The 22,739-nt window shown below is 39.6% G+C and overlaps 1 protein-coding gene and 1 long non-coding RNA gene across 5 annotated transcripts in view; one reads left to right on the plus strand and one right to left on the minus strand.

Moving 5' to 3' along the window:
- The window catches only part of BANK1 (B cell scaffold protein with ankyrin repeats 1), a 147,274-nt gene that overhangs the window by 119,642 nt on the left and 4,893 nt on the right, over positions 1-22,739 (plus strand). The window contains exons 8-14 of one of the 4 annotated variants that reach the window (XM_061478203.1): positions 1,089-1,185; positions 2,592-2,879; positions 5,831-6,082; positions 15,424-15,492; positions 17,750-17,931; positions 19,574-19,637; positions 21,053-21,123. In XM_061478203.1, the coding sequence (XP_061334187.1) occupies positions 1,089-1,185; positions 2,592-2,879; positions 5,831-6,082; positions 15,424-15,492; positions 17,750-17,931; positions 19,574-19,637; positions 21,053-21,123 (1,023 nt within the window). The remainder of the gene's footprint in view (positions 1-1,088; positions 1,186-2,591; positions 2,880-5,830; positions 6,083-15,423; positions 15,493-17,749; positions 17,932-19,573; positions 19,638-21,052; positions 21,124-22,739) is intronic. The other 3 variants (XM_061478179.1, XM_061478196.1, XM_061478188.1) reach the window with 3 other exon arrangements.
- The window catches only part of LOC133282232 (uncharacterized), a 33,553-nt gene continuing 32,012 nt past the window's right edge, over positions 21,199-22,739 (minus strand). Inside the window, exon 8 of the long non-coding RNA XR_009747630.1 lies at positions 21,199-21,318. This is a non-coding gene — a long non-coding RNA (uncharacterized LOC133282232). The remainder of the gene's footprint in view (positions 21,319-22,739) is intronic.

The following is a 22,739-nucleotide window of genomic DNA, read 5'->3' on the forward strand; positions in this document are numbered from 1 at the left end:
GTACAAGCAAAACAAGAGTCTCTGATGTGCACATTATATGGGCATAGAAGACAGAAATTAATACTTCATTGTTGGAGGCAGGTATAGATATGTAGAAATCCAGGTACCTTCTTAAAGCAGCAAAACAAAGTGGGTCAGGGGGATGTCAGTGGCTGCGATGCCTTGAAGACCAGTATTCATGAGGTGGCTGTGTACAGAAACCGCAGGGAAGTAGGCATTTTTGGTTCCCCAGAAAACACCACCATTTCTCCAAATGTTTTCCCCTTTCACACAATGTGAACTCTGTGACTCAGACAGTGGTGCTGTGTCCCAGGAGGCAGCAGGATACTAGGAATGAACGTCAAGTATGGCATGAGCTCATAGGAGTCAGTTTCTGTGCATGCAGAAGGGTCTCAGTTCTTCCTCTTGACTTCACTGTCCACTAATCTGCTTGTAATTAATCTTGCAGACTGGATGATACATACTGCGTTTCCCTGCCTGCTTTGGGGTGGTGTATTCAGACTCCCAGACCTGACATTTTGTCATTCAAAATTCCTGAACAATTATTGAGGGCTCCATTGTGCCTATGCAGGAGTGTTTAATATTACCCTTACATGGGAATGAAGTGCCTGCTGAGTTCTTTGGAAAAAAAAGGTACCTTTTGAAATGCCAGTTCTTTCTGAAAATCAGCAGTTGACAAGTGTGTGATACGTATTTCAAGACGGCAGAACTGTCTGTACCTATGTATGTTACAAGTTTGCTCTTAGGAGCCAGGAGTGAGCAGAAGTTTGTTCCTCTTCTGCTTGAAGAAATAACTTGGTAACATTGTAGAGAACCAAGTGTTCTGACCCTCACTAGGCTGATTTAAAATAGCCCTGTGTGAACCTAAAAACGTTTCTAGGTGAGCAAAACCCAATGCTTTGCCACTATGGGGTACTGAGGTAGAACCACTACCATACTTTGCAGTCCCTTTTCTGGTTTTTCAGTGCACATGCAGGTTTTGGTACCAACCACAAGGGTACGGGAACTGTTTGCAGTGGGTCCTGCAGGGTGTGAAGATAGGAGATGATGAGATCAAAGCAAATGTTCTCCTTTGTTTTTCTTTCTAGATTAATACAGCAGACAATTTCACCAATTGCAAGGTGGAAGCAGAAGATGATGACACTTACGTGGTTATGCTAGGCTCAGAAACTCAACCTGCCATGAGTAAGTCATGTTGTTAGACTGCTTTATCAATAGCAAAGCATGCACTGTATTAAATGAGTGGGATTATGGACAAACAGAGGGGGCACATTACTTTCCATTTCCACATGTTACTGCAGCTTCCAGAGAGTGCAGATGTCCTAGGAGAAGGGAGAAGAAAGGTGAGGGATTCAGTCATGGTAACAAAGTCATTGCTCAGTTAGACCTCAGTGCAGCCACCACCCCTCCGTGTGGATTCTGGAGATCTGTGATCTCTGCATGTAGAAAAGAACTGAATTCTCCGAGTTCTCAGAGAGGGGAGGCACTGCCCACAGGTGCACCAAGCACCTATGTGGAGGCACATTTTGCAGTGTGATGTTCATACATCTAAGCATAAATTGATTAGAAGCTTATTAACAATCTGTGTGGTCATATGAATTCCCCTTGAAGATTGCAAATGAAATTGCATTTTTGCATTTACTGATGCTGTGTATTTTGCGTATGTTTTATGATATCATGGATCATAAAGATAAACTTTATCCTGTTTCTATCTTATCTGCTTGTTAACAATGTCTCACATTCTATATAAAAAGGTTATTTCTTATTTGGTGAGTTTAAACTTGTTGCTTTAGCCCTGATACATTTTCACTGCCTCTGTCAGGCTTTCTATGGGAACACCTCAGGGTGAGCACAGGGAAGACCACCACAGATTGTAACAGCTGACTGTGTTAGCCAGCTAAATACTCTAACCTCCCATTTGAATCAGTGCTGAAGGAAAGGCATCACCAAAAGATAAATCAGAATGGAAACCTGCATCAAGGGTTGGTATTACTTGCTCTGCATTTACTGTAAGTTTGGTGGCGGACTTTATGTTACTGAGGCTGACTATCCAAATCTTGGTGCTTTTGTTCATGTAACTTTTCCCATCCATACGCTATGTTCTTATTCTGTGGTCCATGGGCCACTAAAGACGCAAGAGCTCCATTTACACAGGAGTACAGCCATGTCTCCCAGGGCAATGTTTATTTAATTTTAGAGAGATTTAAATAAGCACTTGTATAAAAACAAGTTACACAGCTGTGTGAGCTACAGCTTTGTTTTACTAAGTGTGGCACTGTGCTGCATTGAAAGTCAAGTATATTATGGAAGCAAGTTAAGTGTGTGTGATTTCAGACTGACAGCAGCTCTAGAGAAGTTTAACACTACATGCACGAAGATGGTGTGTGTCAGAATAGCAAGATACAACAAAAACTTCCACTGTTGATTTGGTACATATTTAAAAAGCTGTTCACTGACACTATGTATTTGACAGCTTTCCTATGGTATCATTTCATAAAAGTTTTATTAGCAATTGTGTTGCTTTTGTGGAATCCTTGAAACAGGAAATGTTTCCCGATGGCAAATTTTAAATGAAATAATGCATTCTTTAGCATTAAAAGCCAAGCAGAACCCAGGAGATCAATATGGAATTGGTTCAAGATGCCAACAAGAGGCTGAGGTGGGTGAGGAAAAGAAAGATGATATGGAAGACAGCAGAGAGACAGAACATGAAGATCAAGAAGATTCATACAGCTTTCACAACCGTCCTGACAATTTGTATGCCGGCATACCTGATGTTCTCAAAGAGAAGAGAAGAAACTGCTTTTTTTGTACGGGGCCACCTCCTCCTCCCCCTCAAAACCTGCCTGGCATCCTAAGACAGAATGATTTATCAAAAGGTACAACCTTGGGAAGAAAATAACCCCAGGCACAAACATGTGCAAATGCAGGCTAGGTGCTGCTGTAGAGGTTATGTATGGTTACTTCTAATAGCAGTGGCTAGGCAATACAGGCCTAGTTCTGCAAAGCAAGCAAGTGCATACGGGCTTTCCTGCACCAAGATATTCATGACCAGGCATCTCAGCTGATACTGGAGTATGCACTGCTGGGTTCAGGTTTTAGGTTTTCCTCACTCTGCCCATCTCAGAGAGCTGCTATATCGTACATGATGCACTGGTTTTCCAAAGTAGCCTGAAACAAACTATTCGGGTTGTATTTTTGTCAAGTTAAATATTTACCATTTTAAGATATTAAATTCTACCTTGATTTAATACAGCTTGGAATTTCACAGGTAGAATTAAAGCTAGTGTGCATAGAGAAGTAACAGTATGTTACATTTTAGCCAATGTTGTGGTTATAAATAAAAAGCCATATTGTGCTGCAGATTGAAAAGAGAGGGAGAAATTATGACCTGCAATGAAATGCTTTGCCTTCTTTTTTTTCCCCCTTTTTTCTTTTCATCCTTCTGCCCCAGAGTAAAAACCTGAAATTGTGTTGTATTTTGATTCAACTGATGAGAAGCCCAAAATACTATTTGCCTCTCTTTCAGAGGGGATGATTATCATTTTTTACTCATTGGGAAAATAAGTATGCAAAAGAAGTCAAGCTTAAATACCAGTGTTAAATAGTCACATAGGGGAAAATAAACCCTTCTTATTTGTCCTGGATACTACTGGTAAGTGCACACACAAATTGCTTCTCAGTTTCTCCACTGCTTATTACTGTTAACTCTGTTTTTAAATGTGGCACAACCTAAGAGAGTCTTAAATTACTATCACCAAGCACACTGAAGTCATCCAAGTTCGCATAAGTAGATAGAAATAGCTTTCTAGCCTTACAGTCTGTTATAGGTAGGGTTTTGTCCTGTTTTCTCTGTGAAAGAAAAAGCTGGAAGTCATAGGTGGATTCTGAAAGAAAGAATAAAATTAATTTTAAAGATGTGTTTTGCTTCCCATGAAATACTCAACTGCAGCTATATGTGTGCATAAATGAAGGTTCAGGTTTGGCATATAGGATTTGGTAGTGTAGGTTTGAAATAAATGTCTGTCTTGGAATAGTTCTCATAGCTCTACCATCAAGTAATGTGACCCTCTGCCGAATGCTGTCTATCTGTATGTGAGTACCAGCTTAAGAGAGCTTCTTGGCTACGTAATGTCCTGTGCTGAGTGCAGTTGGTAAGGCAGAGTTTGTCTAAAAACACTCCTGTATGAATAGTTTGTTTAAAACATGTTGTGAAGCTTTCTGAAGCATTAGCCTTGGTTTCACCATTGGGGAGCAAGGTGGGGAGGGTATGAGAATTCCTCTAAACAAGGATGAGGCTTGCTTTCAAGGGGGAGCTCTAATGTGTCATTGCTACCTAGTTTTATCGGCCACCTGCTTTCAGTGTTGCCGTGGAATACCTAAAGGCAAGTCACCTCTTCCTGAAGCCTGTGTTTTGGCAGTGACACGACAGTGCCCCATGTGGGAGTTAAAAGAAAGAGGATCCTGCAGAGCAAGGAACAGAATTTCCATAGTGACATGGAAACAGAATATTTTTCATATTAAATATGGCAGGTGTATTAATCCCATTTGCTGCTTTAAAACGTTTTTATGACTTAACCAGAATGCATGTTGATTGGACGTATTAATAACACATCCCATTTATAAATATATCCCACTTACAAAGACTGTTTGGTTCCTCTGAACCCATAATAACCTCCCCAGGGAATTAAGTGGTGGACTCCCCACCATTGGGCACGTATAAGATTGGGCAGGACAGGATACTGGGACATCTAGTCAAGGTCATGCTTTGTCAAGAAAGGTTGGATCAGATGATCCCTGAGGTCCCTTCCAGCCTATGGAAGGGACTCTCTGTGGGGTTCTATGATTCATAAACAGACAAAGCAATTCTTTTAATAGCAGCCAAAGGATTGAAAACCCTAGTAGTGACCACGGCCTAGTTTAGCAGATACACATGCACAGGCAGTAGATTACAACATGAGGAAAACATAACTCAGTGCAAGAATTCCAGGCTCCTGTTTTTGCAGGAGAGATGGGTAATCAGCACAAGAAAGTTACAAACATCTATGGGAACACCAGCCGCAGTTATAGTTTCTAACTCTTCACAGATTTGGGGGTTTTAAAGACAAATCAAAACAAACTCAAGTATTGGGAAACTTGATTCCTTTTAATGCAGTAAAATGTGAAAGGAATGCAAGTACTGAGCAGTTATACTATGAAATACATGAAATGTAGGAAGTACAGAGAGTCAGAGAAGTTACTGGTGGGGGGGATAGTCTTAGCATCGGTTATAAGAGGTCATAAATTTCATCTGCCCTGTATGGGGCTCTTTAAACTTTTTTTCACCTTGTCTTGCACTCCATCTTAGTAAAACCCTCAAAACCATGTGGGACACTTAAGACGTAGGAAAGACAAACCCCAGCGTTTTCTAGAATAACTTTCAATTCTGAAGTCATTGTTGCAGCAGTTAACAAATAGCCTGACTCCAGAATGCCGAGGGCCACAGGTACCACTTACTTGGCTTCACCATTAAAGCACATATTTGTGTGACTCTGGTGGGAGCACCTGGGGCACTCAACATTTCTTTTAAATAAGCCCATTTACTTTGAGCTAATAGCTAAGAATCTGGTTTTGATAATCTGATGTGAAATCATGAGGGTGCTCTGAGGTTGGAATTATTCTTCTGGGTCATCCTTTCTACTGATTTAGATGATCAGAAGCCTCTGAAAATCAGAGCGCTTTAGAGGTGAAATTAAGTCTCAAGTTACTTTAGGAAACTCTAAAGCTGTAAGTTAAGTCCTGATCTCCTTTCTGTACTGTATATGTGGAACACAAGTCCTCACTTTTTCAGAGAGGAAGTCTGTGGAGGACGGAAGTGAAAGACAACATGGTGATAGACTTATAACAGCATGCTACAAAGAAGATACATGCGAGAGAGACAGTGGGGGGGAAGACCTGTACACTTTCAGGACACTGGATGAATCTGTGTATGATTTCATACCAGTTGAGGTCAAGTCTTTTATCGTGAACAGGCCACCAGCCCCTGCCCCTCGTCCAGTATATTCACCAGTCAGAGAGGAGAATGCTCCCTATATAATGCAAGGTTTGTGTGTTGCTTTGTAAATATTTGCTGTTAGAATATAGACTTGTCTCTTCTATTTGATGAGTGTTTAAAAGATTTGTTCAGTTACTTTCAAACCAGCAAATAAATTGATTCACTCAACCTACTCTCTCCTTCGAAATGAGTGGAGAACATCTCAGACTAACGTTAATTTTCAATTTGCATCTCAGATAGCATCATTATTTTTGTTTACATTTAAAAAACCTATGGCCATATGATGAATAAATAAGAATCACTGGGCTAGCTGGGAGCATGTCAGTTTTAATAGTGCAATATAAAATGTGCTATTTGAATTGCCTTTGCTTTTAGTTTCTTTGTCAAAATGTTCTTAATTCTAAGAGAGAAATTTTAGAGATGTATAATTTTTTTTTTTTTTAATTTTCCTGATGAGAACAGTAAGGAGAAAGGCCTGTGGGAGAGCTCCTCTTTCAAATCTCCTTTCTCTAATGCAAGATGCTAGAAATGGCCTCTGAGGAAGGATTATGTCCTTTTACCATTTCTGTAAAAAAACAGGGGACCTTTTGGAGCTTATACATGGAAATTTAAAGCTGGAAGAGATCTTGGGTATCCTGCAGTTCAGTTCAGACCTGCTGCAGAGATAGACCTCTCAGCCCCACAGTACATACTCCCTGCATTACCAGCTCCCTCTACAGAAAGCTGGCTATGCATAAGAATAAATGGTAGAAAACCAGGCTGACAAAGGTTACCAGTAGATTGCCTACTCCATCCAGTGAGTGTTCTGCACTAAAACAGGATTTTTACTACCTAGATCATCCTACCAAATACAAAAGAGCACCTCCTTTTTCATGCCTATTTCAGTCAGTGATTTATTTTATTCTTCTTAGCTAGCTCTCCTCCTCCAGGCTATGTAACTCCAGGTGAGGGCCAGAATGTGTGGGCTAACACATTTATCATTTAGTTGCTCTTTCTTCAGCACGTTCAGGAGGTACAAGGATGAATCATTACAGTAGTTAAAGGGTAATTCAAGCACGAATGTGTAGGGGGCCTGTTACACCTGCAGAAGTCCTGAAATGGCTGCTTTTACTGAGATTACTAGTGCTGTGTTTCAAGTCTTCGTCCTCCATCATCATAGACAGGCTAGTGACGTGAAAACATTTACTGTGAAGATGCTTTATTTGGGAGATTACTTTTATTGTCTGTTATTGCACTATAGTTTTTCACTTTGTCTAACTATTCACTAAGGAAGAGACTGAGGAACTGCTTTGATGGGTCTGTGGTTCTTCTATATCATGTATTTTTATATATATATATACACACACACACGCACCTCCACGGTTTTTAGCTTTGCTTTTATAACAGGTAGTGGTAGAAAAATAGACAAATTAGTTTCCTGTCGTTCTGTGGAATCAGCCTCTGGCTCAAGTTTACTTAGTGATACAAGAAGTATAGGTGGCAGCACTTTAAGAAATCTTCAGCTGACCACTTCAGCTTCTTGTATTGCTGGCCATCCTGCTAGATCCAAGTCTGGAGTTTCTTATTCTCCTGTTTTGTTCAGGGATTCCTGAGATAGTGAAATTTAGGACAGAAGTGATACATCTTCAGCTGTTTTTTCTTGCAACTTGGTTTGGCAGGTTTTGTCCTTGTCCACACTGGTTAAAAAATTCTTTATCCAGTCCAGCAATATCCCAGTTACCAGTTTATTATATGAAAACTGCTTATAATCATAAAAAATTGATTGTTTTGACTGTAAAAACAAGAAAAATTTGTTGTGGTCCATCATTAAAATCTCCATATGTTTGTAGCCATTGCTTTATGATTTAGTCTAATCAGTGTAAAATAAAATTACTCTGACTAGGGTATATATACCTTTTTCATCCCTCAAATAAATTCATAGTTTCACGGTTTGTTTTCATATATTATGTTATAAAGACCGTTGCAAACGTTGCCAGTTTAAATAATCGAGAAGTTAGAATCAAGGTAATTTTGCTGCTTATTTCTTTCTCCCTGCCACAAACATTCAGTACAGTTGGTAAATATACAGCCGTGTACTGCTATATATCACAGCTATTTTGTTTCATCTAGCTGTTAAAGTGAGCAAGTGTAAGACGCAGAACTTTTCAGCGTTTTTCGTTCCCATTTTTGTTTAAAATATAGTTCGTGCCTTCCTGAAACACTGTGTTCTTTCAGACCTTCCTGCAATAAACCCTTTGATTTGTTCTGGATCCACTGAGGTTTTGGATGCCCAATATGAAATAACTGAGATGCCATTTTTGAGATTAACAGCCTTATATAATATTCAAAGCAGAGATCCCAGTGATTGCAGTAGCCACTATGAGTGTTCAGAAGTTCATATTAAATTATTAGTGTGACTAGCCAGCACTCTTAATGTCAGGGATTCACAAGCCTGATTGCTGGCTGAAATGACTTGTCTGGGGTTACACTGGGGCTTGGTTGGAGAGAGGAGTCCTGTTCCACAGAGCAGCTTTTAGATACTTAACTGAGGCATCCTTCCCTCCACTGTGTTCTCTCTCCATTGACTAAATACCTTTTAACTTATAAAACATGCTGAATAATACTTCTGTAAGAAACACATTGTCTTCACCGCACAGTTCTGGTTATCTTCAGAGCCATTCCCTTCTGGTGTTCAGTTAGACACAAGTTCTATGGGGAAAACGGGATTAGAGAACAAAGTGTGATACACATCAGAGGGCCACATTAAGTCACAGTCACCCACAGCTGAACGGATCCCTCTGTACTCTGGGAAGGAAAGGACTGCAGGGCCTGTTGTGACAGTGTATGCAGAGGTGCAAGAGGAGGATTTCTTTTTACGCCTTCTGTACCCACAGAGGTGATAGAAAATTTTGGGCTTGTTTATTGGCAAAACAAAGCTATGCAATGCCTTTTGCCTCTTGGGTTGCATGCTGATGTCTCCTTTTTAATTTATACTCTGAATTCATCAGAACAAATCAGGTGGCTGAATCCTCATGAGGGTTTTCACCACACATTGGAGCCAATGAAGTTACAAAAGAGTATCTTCCCCTTTAAGCAAAAGTGGTGGTGTTTCCTGAAAATAGCAACAAAGTGAGCAAATAGCCCTCTATGATAAGTAGCCTTCAAATACAAGCTCAAGGTTACACTAGACAGAAAGCCTGCTCCCTATAGATTACCCCTTGGTGCTTTGAAGGACAGGTTATCGGTACTCTTGCTCTAGAGAAAACAGAACATGACAAGCCCATTTTTAGAATCTTAGATCAAGATCAACACTTCCAAACCTAGGCAGCAAGCTCTTAGTGATGCAAGGTGTCGTAACTAAACTATGCAATTTGCAGTTTGAGCATCTGAGCTGAATTTGCTGGCAAACCCTGGGAAACATGAGTGAGTAGATAGATTGAAAACATAAGTGTTCAGATTGCTTTTACTCAGTTTCATTTATTCTGTTTTCAAATTTTAATGAATGTGCTAACTACTGTATTGAATACTGCTAAGCGTACTGCATCTTTAACAAACAGGGAGTACATTTGTTCTTTAATTTAGACCACTGCAAGAATTCTGCCTTCAGTGTGAAAGGCTCATCAACTGATGGAGCCACAAATTGGTGCCAGATAGCTTTCTTGTCCAGATGGTGTGCACTCTTAGTGTGCTCCCTTTCCATTCCTCAAGTGCTTAGTATTCCTTTGTAGGTTATTTTGGTGGTTTTTTTCGGTAGCATGCTGCCAAAACAACTGTTAAATAAATGTATGAAGGTGTTGTGTTTTCAGTTTACAGTGTGATTTTATGTTCCCTATTGATACCAGATCTGACGGAGCTGGAAAACAAAGTCCTCTGTGTATTATTAGGGCAGGTGCATGAGTTTCTGTCATGCCTTCCTACCACTCTTGAAGTTTGACCTACCAGGACTGCCTGAGGGCTTGAAGATTACTGTCCTAGTTCAGTCATTTACCTCTTATCAGAGACCACCTCTCTGCAGCAAGGACACCTATCCTACACCAACATAAAAAAAATTTTATATGCCTACAGCCTTTGTTCCTTTGCATGAAGGAACGTATTTCCCCTCTGTGCACTGGAAACATTTTACTGGTTAAAGGTAGCTGTGGGACTGCGCACCAGGGTTAAAAGTTAGAAGGGGAAAAATACATTTCCCAGTTGCTATCCCAGAAGAGAATAGCATTCTCATTGCTCATCAAAATCACAGGTTATGCAGGAAAAGTAGCAGCCAGTGGATATTTTTATGGAGGCAGAATATCTCATGTACAGAATAGACAATGTAAACCCAAATGAAAGGAAAAAACATCCAGACCAAAACTGTTGGAAACTTACGGGTTCATTACTGGGAATTACAGTCATTGCATCCTGAGTTAGTAATTCATAATGTGTAGATTGTTTAAATGCTCTAAAGCAGGGGTTCCAAAGTGAAGCCTCAGAGCCCATGCAGACTGCAAAACATTTATGTTCCACAGAGGGATGTTTTAGTTCTTTCCTACAGTGAGTATAAAGTACTGCACTGCAGATGAGTTTCATTACATATCCCAAACTTAAGGGTGCTTTTCCATGAATAAAATACTAGGCACCACTGTTCAGCTGTCTCAGAGCACTTAGACTGTTTTTACAGACCTGTCTGGGAAGTGATGTACTGGCTTCATCTGCTATGTTCATTCAAGCGTATTTTTTGCTATCTTAACTTCGGTGGATTGAAACATGTACTGAATAAGGTGCACGGAGAGAAAATATTTATAGTTGCTGCCTTGTTGAAAGGCTGTTCTAAATAGCATATTTCTGGTAAAACCAGACATAGTCTACCCCTTTTTTCCTTTACTGAAGAAAAATAGGACTACAGAAGTATTCAGTTTGTACACTCTGGAGCAAATATTCTTGAGTATATCTCTTGAGTCCTTCCAACTTCCATGATCCCCTACATTAACTCTCTGCCAAGAGCCACAGTGGGAGAGTTCTTTTCATTGTGTTTGGTACAGCAAGTACTTCAACACTGCCTTCTGATTGGCATATTGCACCAGCACCTATTCTTCTTATTCATTTATCCCTTCTCTCAGAAGGGGGTCCGGTATTTCGTTATCTTGCCTCAGTGAAGTGAAGTCATCTCTTGTGGTCCCTCCCCAACTGGGATTCTAACAGATTTGAGCTCTCATTTGACAGACTCAGAGTCACGCTGCAAATTGGGAAGAGAATTGCTTATTTATTTTTGGGTTAATGTTTGCACATTGTCATTACACTGTGATTCCTTTTTAAAGCCATTTTACTTTTGGTCTGAGAAAATGGGGTTTTTCAATCTCAACTAATTATGTGGCTGTGGAAGGTAGAGGCTGACAACAGCCTTTATAAATTGTGATGGGTGGACAGGATGCTGCAGGTGAAAAACTCAAGCAGCATGCATTGAGCCACTGCAAATAACAGAGCAGCATCACAGTTTGGTGTTTCTGCAAGTTCATTTTTGACACCACCTGGTCTTCATTCTGATGAAGATCCTGTTGTGTGTTCTCATAAATGTCTTGAGTGTCAGGCAGCATGTTTAGAACAAGTGAGTGCTTCTGTACCAGTTTATACGTGGTCACTGGTTTTCTCATACCAATACAGTTAAAGCTGGACATTCTTTTTCCTCTTGTCTTGTGACAGTGTAAGTGCAATCAGACACCTTTGCTGTCATGACAGGATGGCTTCTGGGGCTTGAATCTTAAGATTGTGAAATACTTTGTATAGATTTTAGGAGTGGTCCTTAATCATCTCTCACAAAACTTACTGATTAGCATTGCACCAATGACCTCTGTCTAGTCCTCATGCTGAGTGATGCTCAGTGTGTTAGCAAACAAAACGGACGAAAATAAAGTGAGTTCTAAAAAGATGTGAACAAGCATCTGCAGAGTTCTCATCTCTTGAATAATAAGCATTGTTCTACTATATTCCTTCCTTAGTATTCTCTGTGTATTTGTCATCCCTTGCTGTGCTACATCTAATTTACAGTCTAATCCGTGCCAGAAAAAGAACTTACAAGTTTTATTTGCCTAGGTACTGTGCACACACAGTTGAAATGTTAAAAATGTTTAAATAATGAGGAAAAAAATGGAGCAGGCAAAGATAGGAGTCTCTCCCTGCAACATATCCCAACTAGCAGTTCCTCCCTCTTCCATTCTTCCATTAATCATGAGTTAATTGTGTGACAATTCTAAAATGAATGAAGCAGAAACCTGCTAAGAACAAGGAGGAAGCTTACAAACTCACTGTAATTTGCAACTGAGTTGAGATGTGTTAATAAGTGCAGCCCCAGTGTATTAATTAATTTGCATTATCACTTAGCCTTGTGTTCCTATAAAGACTTTGTTCCCCTGGATTTTAATTTTGAATGTTTCCTAAATAAAACAGTCATGGTGATAGATAATTTTGTTTGGAATATCAGATCAATGAAGCTAATGAATAAATACATAGTGAATTTCCCTAAGCAAATGGGGTTCAAATTAGTGATATTTATTGATTGGGGGTGTCTGGGCCTTTTTTTCCTTTGTGTTTGTTCTGCTGAAAGTGTTGTGTAAGTAGGGAAGTATTAGGTATGATCAGTTCACATATCTTCCAGAGGGTAGGTCAATCAGTCTGGCTTTATTTGAATCACTAGTGTATAGTGGCAAACTATGGTTTGATTTTTAGCGGTAATGTTGCTAATGCAGCAAATTAGGCAACATCCCTCATAGTTTAGATGGGTAAAGTAAAATGTAAATTAGAAACCGTATCGTGGTTGATCATTGCCTCCTGATATGAGGTGTCCTCTCCCATAATGTAACTCTTCGAGTGTTTTTGTTGCCTCTGTTTCTAATTATATCACTTCTTACTGCCCTATCACTAAGAAATTTTTGAAATATCATAGTGGGCCTATGGTTCCTTACCATTAAGGCTTTGAGGTAGAACCTCAATTCATTTGGAAAATCAAATTCCCGTTCTTTTTGTCAACCTCCAGCTATTGTAAAAAATATCTTTCTTTCTAGACTCTTTTACTCACCAGTTTCTTGCAGTGTGTGACTGCAGAATGCTTTTCGTGGTACAGAATTATACACAACAGGCTTTCAGATGTTTCTATCCCTTCTATTTGTAGACATAACCATGAAAATACTAACCACATTTTTAGGCTCATATCATTATTTACCTGCATGTGTAGACAACCTCAAACAACATCTGTAGCTAATCTGATTGAGATAAAGAAAACAATTCAGAGTTCCTTGAATCCCACTCGCTTTCCAAGCCTGATGTTAGAGATTTTCCCAGTTTTGCATATTTGCCACAAAAATTGTGTTTTGTCATGCATTTTAAATGTTGTTTTCTGTTTTCATGTCCTACTAGAAAATACTGCAGTAGTTCTTACTCTTTGAGTTTGCTTTCCTAGAGAAATATTGAGGTTACATTTTATTCCTAAAGTGCAGTCTTACTACCTAAGAAATAAAAATGTATGTAGGGCATGAAAAGATCTTCTTCTGTGTCCTGTAGCAACTGAAGAAACAAAAGGGAATAAAGTGGAATTACTTATTAGTTCTCTCAGCCTCTTTTAATTCTGAGAAACTGAGTGAGAAGATACGTCATAGACAAAAATTGTATTGCATATTATCAGGTCAGGATGTTTAATTTCCAGATTTTTAATTACAGGCATCCATGGGTACTTTGGCCAGTCACAATGAGATTAAAAATTCAGAAGGACTCTTTCTCATCATGCAGATATTATTGAAGGGTGTACATTAAGTAAAAAAGCAGAATAGAAGTACTGCAACCATTTAATCAGATTATTTATGGCAGAGTCTCTGAAAATATAAAAACGTATCTCTTGTCAGCTGAAGGACTCTGGCATTCTGACACTTGAAAAAATTGCTATATTAATATCTCTTTGCTAAAGGAGCATTCACTTTATCTTCCTAAGAAATAATGGAATATATCCCTGTGCAAGATTACCTGTTTCTTTCATTCAACTACTGTATCCAAGCAGCTCGTAAGTAATTAGAAAGTGGGAATGAAAGAGTAAATTTCTGGAGTCTTCCCTAAACCTGCAGCAGTTGTGCAGTGCTATCTGCAGATGTCTTTCCAGGCATTCCAAAAACAGGAATTTGTTTTCACTGACCTCACCCACACTGAATACTTGCTGCCAGCTAAAATCATTTCAGCAAGATGTGGCGTGTAAAGTGGTTTTAACAATTTCACTTTGAGCTAGCAGAGTAATTCCATTTCTGATTACTCCAGCACTGCAAAACTCAGCAGAAATTTCAAAGCCTATCGATTAAAGTGCTTTCCAATTGCAGGGACACTTGAGTATATCCCTTCTCCTCCTTATGCAGTAAAATGCAGGCTGCCTGCATTACCTCTGTGTTGCGGTTACTTGAATTTCTTCTTCAGAAAGAGGTTGCTATTCCAAGTATAGAAGAAAACACTGCAACCGTATATAGCAGGATTCTTTGAGAGTTACCGAGAGGACTGTTACAAAAGTTGAAATCTACTAGTGTTAGGCTGAAGATAAGGGCGTAACATCAGCAGATTGCGCTGCCTGTGTAGTTCTTTCACTCTCACTATTTAGCCTGAGAACGTTTTAAGAACACCAAGTCCCAGCTGTTTTCATTCATCATCACCTTCCATACAAGCCTTCTCAGGAGTTAGTGTAAATACTTTATTTTGCAGTGTAGGAAGTACACCCTTAGGAATTGCTCCTTCCTCACCTCTGCATATAGCATGCACTGAGTTTAGATGTCACAGAGATCTTGTTGACCCCTTTCACAAGTTTCCCTGAGAGAAGCAGACGTTTTGTACAAGGCAGCTGGAGCAGGCAGACAAGGAGCAAACCAGCATCACTGGGTTTGCCCAGGCAGCAGAAACAAGATGCCAGGACTCTGGGGTGGATGATGGGCTACGCTGATGGAGTAAGTGATCATGCTTTGCTTTTCCCAGTGCCTGAATACAGTAGACAAAAATATACATATACTCTTTCTTAAGCAGAGTCATTATTCTCATAGTACTGTTGTATTTACCTGCCTAAGCTTTCCTCATGAAATAAGGAACAAGCTACAGTTGGTGTTTGTTCCATGTGAAAAACTCCTGAGATCTAGCTGGTTTTGCTAAACAAGTAATATGTTAATGTGATAAGTCTATTCTATTTTCTTCAAAGCTTCTTGTTATGCTATCTGTACTATCAGTAATCCTGCCATTCTGTGCAACAGAACAGTTTTTCAAGTAATTAACATTAGCCTGATAAGTGGGTTGAGAAGTACTCCTCAGCTAGAACACAAAATTTGTTCCAGCCTGCTTTCATGAGCCTCCTTCCTTCACTCAGAATGTCTGATGGTTTTACTGCATTTTTCACCAGTTTCCTTATCTTGATAATTTTGTAGTGTTTCAGCAAAAGGCCACTCGAGTGCCCAGTGACAGCAACGGAACGTACTGCAATGCCAGGAAGCCCGGTACAGAATTTAATTTAGCTCTTTCACCGCCTTGATGCTTTTCAGCAGGACTAGTAGAGATTTTCTGTGACTTCATTTTGAGTGATCTAACATCTCTTTTCCCACATAGGATTTGTCTCCTTAATGGTATCACAGCATTAAGAGATCAGATTGAAGAAAGAAAAACATAAGTTACATTCTTGTGGGAAAGATTTGTAGTCAGAGTTACTTTATGCTTTTCTGTTTCCTTTCTCCATTGTGATTAAAACCAAGAAAAGGACAGACAGGAGGGCTCAGCCATGTGCTAATGCCAGCCAGGGAAATGCAGCAGAGTGGGGAGGAGCAGTTCTCTCCTGGGTACCTCAAGATCCATGTAAAATGGATCACTTATTGCACTCCAGTTATTTGAGTTGTAGCACATCAAAATGTTGCTACCTTAAATTCCATTAATGGTGCCCTAAAATAATCAACAATGTTATATACAAAATTATTGAACACCGAGTGAAGTTTTTTCCTCTATCTTGTGTTAACAAGCATCAGGTCAGGATTAAGGCATATAGAGCAGCACATAATCACCTATTTATTTCTGCAGCTGGGAACTGCAGTCTCCAGTGCTACTGACATTAGTTTTTGTGAATGCTAAACCTCTTAGGAAAAGAATACAGGACTTTCTAGAGCTTACTGTGTTGGAGTACTGGTAGCATAAGTCTGCAAACCAGCATAGTGACCTTTTATGATAGAGCAGATAGAAAAGAACTGTAAGCAGCAGGTCAAGAGAGACAATTTTGCCCCTTTGCTCTGGTAAGACCCCATCTGGACTATTGTCTCCACCTCTGGGACTCTCAACATAAGAAAGATGTGGACCTGTTGGAGTGAGTTCAGAGGAGGGCCACAAAGGTGATCAGAAGGCTGGAGCACCTCTCCTGTGAAGACAGGCTGAGAGAGCTGGGCTTGTTCAGCAAGAAGAGAAGGCTCAGGGGAGACCTTAGAGCAGCTTCCAGTGCCTAAAGGGGGCCTACAAGAAATCTGGAGAGGGACTTTTTGCAAGGGCAAGTAGAGATAGAACAAGGGGGAATGGCTTTAAGCTTTAAATGGCTTTTACAAGTCCCTTTCAACACAAGCCATTCTATGGTTCCATGATAAACAGAGTAATTTTTATGGGTCTGAAGAAATACACCCACACACCTTTTTCTGTTATGAAAAAAAAAGCAATTTTACCTAAGCTGGTCTGATCTCCAAATAATCATATCAGATGCAAGGCATTAGGGTCATTAGTGTGTCAAAATAGAATCAACTAGCTGAGATGCAAAAGAGTAGAGATTCATGCCTAACATGTGCTAGTATGATCAAAAGGAAGGAGCAGGAGAAACTACAGTAGGTGGTTGTTTACTTCTTTAGTGTATTTCCCTTCTCATAGTCCTTCCTCACTTAAAGTATATATTGGTGCATGACACAGCAGAAGGATTGACGCAGGTCATACTTATAGTTTAATCCTGGTTGCATTCGCTGTGCAGTGAAACAGGTGCTTTGCACCAGCCTCATACAGGGCTGGCAGAGCCCTATTTCACAGCTTCTCACTTGTTCTGGATGGGTCATTTCAGTATCAGTATCACGGAGACATGTGGTGCTGCACCTCCCTGGACCAAGCTGTGGTAACATGTCTCCTTGTCATTTCCCTTTGGCTGTGCACCTGTGTCATAACCTATAGGAGGACCAGGTTGTTGTGTTTCCTTGTCACTGCAAGGTATTTAATGACGTGGGGGAAGGAAATCATGTGAAATTCCAAAATGCTTTCTGGCCAGATTTCAGCCCCAGCTTTTGAGAGATGTAATGTGTGAAGTTGAAGAAGGAAGGGTAAAAAGGCACTGTGAATATTTTTTGTCTTAACAGAGCAACAATTGCCTTTAAAATGTCAGTACTACAGTTTTAGTGTTAGAAAAATTCTTGTATGAACTGATACTAGTAGAGAATCCATGGGTCAGGGCAATAGTAATAAATGAAATGTTTAAGATGCTACTCTGCTACTAAGGAGTAATGGTAGAATCCTTATTGATTTGTTGCATTTCTCTCATTGGAAGAGGAAAAAAACAACCCCCTCCCAAAAAACCTTACAACCAAACAGAAAGAAGAAAGGGGAGGGGCACTCTAAAGACAGTGTGGTTTTAATTGATGTCAGATTAGAGAATTACTCTTTGCATGCCTTAGAAAAAAGTGATTGCATCATAAAGGAATGAAATGAGCTAATATTTTCTACTTTTACCTTTACTGCACTGTGTAGCACACAGAGGTCATGCTGACGCAGTAACTGATAGTACTGTGCAACACAGCATCCCTACTGAACAGGAAGAACTCATCCACTTGCAGGAACAGGTGGAAAACGGAACAACTTCTGTGTATGAAACCCTTGACAGATTTCAACAGTGGCAGAAGGAAAAACAGAGACTACAGTCCTCTCAACAGGTATGAGTCTGAAATTTATGTTTCTTGAGAAGAATCTTGATCAGAAGTTCCAAAAACAAGCCCTAGTCTTCTGGCTGCCACATATGAGGTCAAAACTAAGTCCTGATTTATGTATCTATCAGCTCCCAAGGAATTTGCTGCTTATCATTCTGAATCTTCTAGATGCCTGTTTCCATTGTTGTTTGATTACTTGAGAGGCTTCCTGAATTTATTTTGCCTGACTTCAGGTGCTGTTGCATTCAGCAATCCTGAGTTAAATATATTGGTCTTCTGAGACTTCTGTTTTAAACTGCTGGGTCTATGCATCTTTTATGAAACCACAAACCTTTGGTAGCTGAACGAACCAACTGAGCTATTGAACAGTGTCAGCTAACAGAAACCTAACTACATCAAGCATGCATTGTTAATATATATAGACTTACATCAGGCTTTATGCCTATCTGCAAGTGTTCAATCTACCTAGTAAAATTCACAATTCTTAGCAGTCCTCTTCAGCTCCTTTATATTCAATGTATGGAGAAAATTGAGGTGCACAAAAAAACAGGATTTACAAAAGCCTACACACTGAGTCACTGAAAGAACTGCATCAAAGCTCCAAGCGAAAGAGAAAAGCACAATGAGGAGGTTTGCTAATTACTTGTAACAAGGCAGCTGGAGGAAGAGGTTATGCCCTCATTTTATAAGAGGTCATGCATTAACAAAAGTATTTTCCTGTTGTCCTGTAAGTGCATTTAGTAGAAAGAGGAAAACCAAAGGTACGCAACAGAGTGGGAGAGCTACCAAATGCTGCCAACAAGGAGAGAGATTAAATGCTCGTGTTTGCTTTTACTGAAGAAATAGTATGAGTTTTGTCATCACAGTGGAACACTTAACAGCAGAAGCTCAAGGGCCTTGGGACAGTCTTGGAGCCGAGTTCACAGGGAGGGTACCAGCAGCACAGCGCTAGCCATTGAGCAGCACTGCCAGTGTGCTTTGTGCCCCTTCTGAATATGTCTGTGGCCCACACCCCAGATGGGAATTGCTGGTTCTGCTCTGCAAGGGAATTACTTGTGGAGGAAGACGATATCTAATCTGTGCAAAGAGAGCAGCACTAAGTCATAAGTCTCTTTTTTTTTCTTGGTTACCTAGAAGATGCCTGTATTTCAAGAAGGATTTACTTGGCCTGTTTTCACTGCTTCAGGGGAAAAGCTATTTTCAGTGGCGATTTATACTCTGTGCTGCATGTGTGACTTCTTTGGGTTTGTACCAGAGGAAAGTCTTTCACTTACCTCAGTATGAATATTAGGAATTTACTTCATGCTGTCACTGTAGTTATCTGGTATTCACTGGGATTTTTGAGGGAAAATCACTTGGCCGAAGCAAAACATAAACCCCAAGCCTCTGTAATGTAATGCCAGAATCAGTGTAACTTACTGATGGGGAAAAAGCGCCACAAGACTCTTAGGTATAAATGCTAAAATTAGCATCTACTTACAAGTGCATCATAGACATTTTTCAGTCTTTTAAAATTGTTTTCCTGGAGAGAGAAGCTTGGTGTTCAGAATGCTAAAGCATCTGGCTTTGTGTAGTTACTCATTATTGCTGCAGTAAACTTCCGTTACTGATTTCTGCTGCTGGTTTTATGCTTGTTTTCTACTTACAGGAAAAAGCACACCACCTTAGAGACAGCATTGTTGGAAACAGACTAGAAAAGGAAAATCGAAATGGTGAGTTGCACTTTCTGTGCCTTTTGGAACGCTGTAGCCTTAAACCGTTAAGTGTACTGCAAATGTCTGATCCAAAGCATGAGCAGGCTTTTGGATCAGGCATTGAATTTGTAATAAGCATTTTCTGCATCATATTTTAGTGTAATCAGGCCTTCAGCAGGGTCAAGATTTCATCCCAAAGATGAGCTCAGTGAGAGTTACCAAGTTGTGGCTCAGCTTTTCCGTAGCCCATTTCCTACTGCATAACACAATTAGGGTAGATGGTTTCTTTAGAACAATTTACTTGACGACTTCAATATGTTATTTGTAAATCAGCTATCAATTTGCACTTGCAAATTCTTGATGAACTTTCCACTGCTTCAGCCATTCAGTATTGGAAGTCATTACTAAAACCTGTACACTGGTCATTTATTATGCTTTTTTTCCCTTTATTATTGAATGTCACCTGAAGCAGTATAAATCACCAGTGTTTCCTGCAAAATATTTTTTCTTGTTGTTATGAAAAGATTGTATTGGATGGTATTGACTTCAGAAATCATTTCAGCAAACTTCAGTACATGCATGTTGGTGGAAGGGCAGTTTAGTATTGCTTGTATATCACTATTTAAAATTAGCACCTAAATATATTATTTATTTCCTTCCTGCAAGACAGAAAACCAGTCCACAGTAGTGCTTCCATTATTTTGTTAAACAGTGTTGTGTTTATGTGGATTTGTGAGATAGATACTGTAATTAAGGGGAACTCTTGCTGCCTCAGTGGCAGAGTTCCAGTCCAAACTTTGTATTTCAGTTTAATGTCCTCTGTGGTCAGTAGGGGTACAGCATTCTGAGCAGGTTCACTCCAGAAGCCTTCACAAAGTGCTCAGAGCCTGAGGGCCTGGGTTTACTGCATTTGTTCCTACCCTCTGTTTTCTATAGGTGAGGCAAAGCTAATGAGGACATGAGGATGATGCTCAGAAACTATTTGTCTGTAGGGTTTTCTTTTAAGGCCACATCGATTCTGCCTCTGCAGCTGTCCTCCAGAGTTTGGTTATTGAATCATACCAGCACAAATGTAGTATCAACACCAGAATTGTAAATTTTGTGAAATTATCCAGTAACTCAGATAATGATCATGATGTTCCTAACCTCTCTGCCCTTTGCTGCACTGTCTTACATTCTCTGATGCATGTAAATCAGCAGATGTGCACTGCAGCAATACGATGGGAAGAATTGTTATGGAGGCCTGTTTTGTCCAACAGTGCACTTTAAATCTTGGATAATAAATTCTTGAAAATAAGAACTTCCAAAAGATGGAACCTTTCTCAACAGCATATTGATGGCAAGAGTAAGGAAGGATAGCAGAAGACCATTACCTAAGTCCAGATAGAAATAAATTGCCAGAAATGACAGTTACTTTCTTTTCCCTTTCATAGTTCCTAAGGAAAGCAGACCAAAGAGCATTCATTTCAGAGACTTGTTGTTCCACATGCCATTTAATAAAGCGGTATGTATGCATGTTAGCAATCCTCAGGTTTGTTTAATGAATTCTGGTTTTCACATCTGCATGCAGACACTCTCCTTTTAAACCCCTGGGCCTCCTTCTCCCCATTCCATGTTTGCAGTTGGCATTTGGATAGTCTTTTTTCATAGATGGTTTCTGAAGACTTGATTGAAGATTTAAAGAGATCATAACAAAATCCTGTTAGAAAAGGAATTTGATTTTATTCTAATGAGAAAAGAAAATATCTCCTATAAATTAGAATGGAATATAATTTTTAGTTTCTTGATAAGTTTGATCTTGCTTCCATGTAGTGAAAGTTATTAATGGGAACAGCACTCAGTTCAGTCCTCCATTATACCATTTGATGCTATCTTGAAGTTCATGTCTCATTTTGGAACAGTTTAATATAGGGCTGAATAACACCCTCAAAAAGCCAGTCAGCTGCAAAGCAAAAAGCTCTGTCACTCTTAGAGTGAAATATCTGTAAACACCTACTTTAAGAACAACTAAATAAGGACTAAGCATATAGAATGTTCATTTGCAGAAAGTGCAGGCACAGACTGTGATTTCTCTCATTACTATATAATATAGATGTGATCTTGCCCGTAGACACCACTAATATCTTTTTTCTAAGGGAAGTAAAATGTTAGCCGACAGAATAACCACCACCAAAAAATGAGCATGAGCATACAAATATGGTTAGGCCTCAGCTTACTCTGCGTAACTGATTCCTTGCCTGTACCCTTAAAGAGGAGATAAAGCTTGAGAGTCTTCTGGGTTTGTGCATGTCCACTAGCAGAATGAATGGCAGCAGCTTAAGACAACATTTATGTAAGGATGACTAGACATATTTCCTTTAAAGTCTTAAGGACAATGCAGCATTCCATGTGCATACTTTGTAGCTCATAGGAATTTTAACAAAACCTGCATGATGCCTGTCTACATCTTTGGACACTTGAATTACCTACATGAAACTCATTTAGCTGTTTCTGAAAATGAGATTTCAAAATCTGCCTTCTATTGCAGTTACATTATGGCACCTTATGTGCCGCATCCCACAGATTTAGTCATCCAGCATCTAAAAATAAGCACAAGATTGCAGAACCTACATAAGAGTGTTTGAATTGCTTGTAGTTAGTTTTCCCCTTAGAGCTAATCCCTGTAGAACCATGAACTTAGTCTTTAGGGATACAGCTAGTATAGTGTAAGATTCCTCATCAAAACCAGGAATGACTGATACTCTTTTGTCCACTCAGCATTGCAGCAAGAACTGAGTAGTAGCTGTCACTATTTCACTGCTGGGTAATGAGCAAGATAGAGGCCACAGAAAACAAACTACAACTCAGATGGACTTCAGAAAACCAGTACTGCATTAAGCAAATGCTAAGCTTGAATTTTTAATTGTTATTATTTCAGTGTGAACTTACATAATAGTTTTAAGTGAAGGTAGGTGTTGGGAAACACGTCAGGTGCTTAGTAATCCCCCAGTGACAAATACACGCATAGGGCAAATGAGCAATTTGGTCTTTGCATACATTCCAGTCTTGGGATCTTTGGCAAGACCTGGAGGTAGGTGGCCTGATGTGGAAAGGTCAAAAGCTTTTTCCACAGGGAACTCA

Source organism: Pezoporus flaviventris, unplaced genomic scaffold (genome assembly GCF_033815535.1).
Source record: "Pezoporus flaviventris isolate CSIRO_AGI_PZ_B2104156 unplaced genomic scaffold, CSIRO_AGI_Pfla_v1 ptg000002l, whole genome shotgun sequence".
Lineage (NCBI taxonomy): Eukaryota > Metazoa > Chordata > Aves > Psittaciformes > Psittacidae > Pezoporus > Pezoporus flaviventris.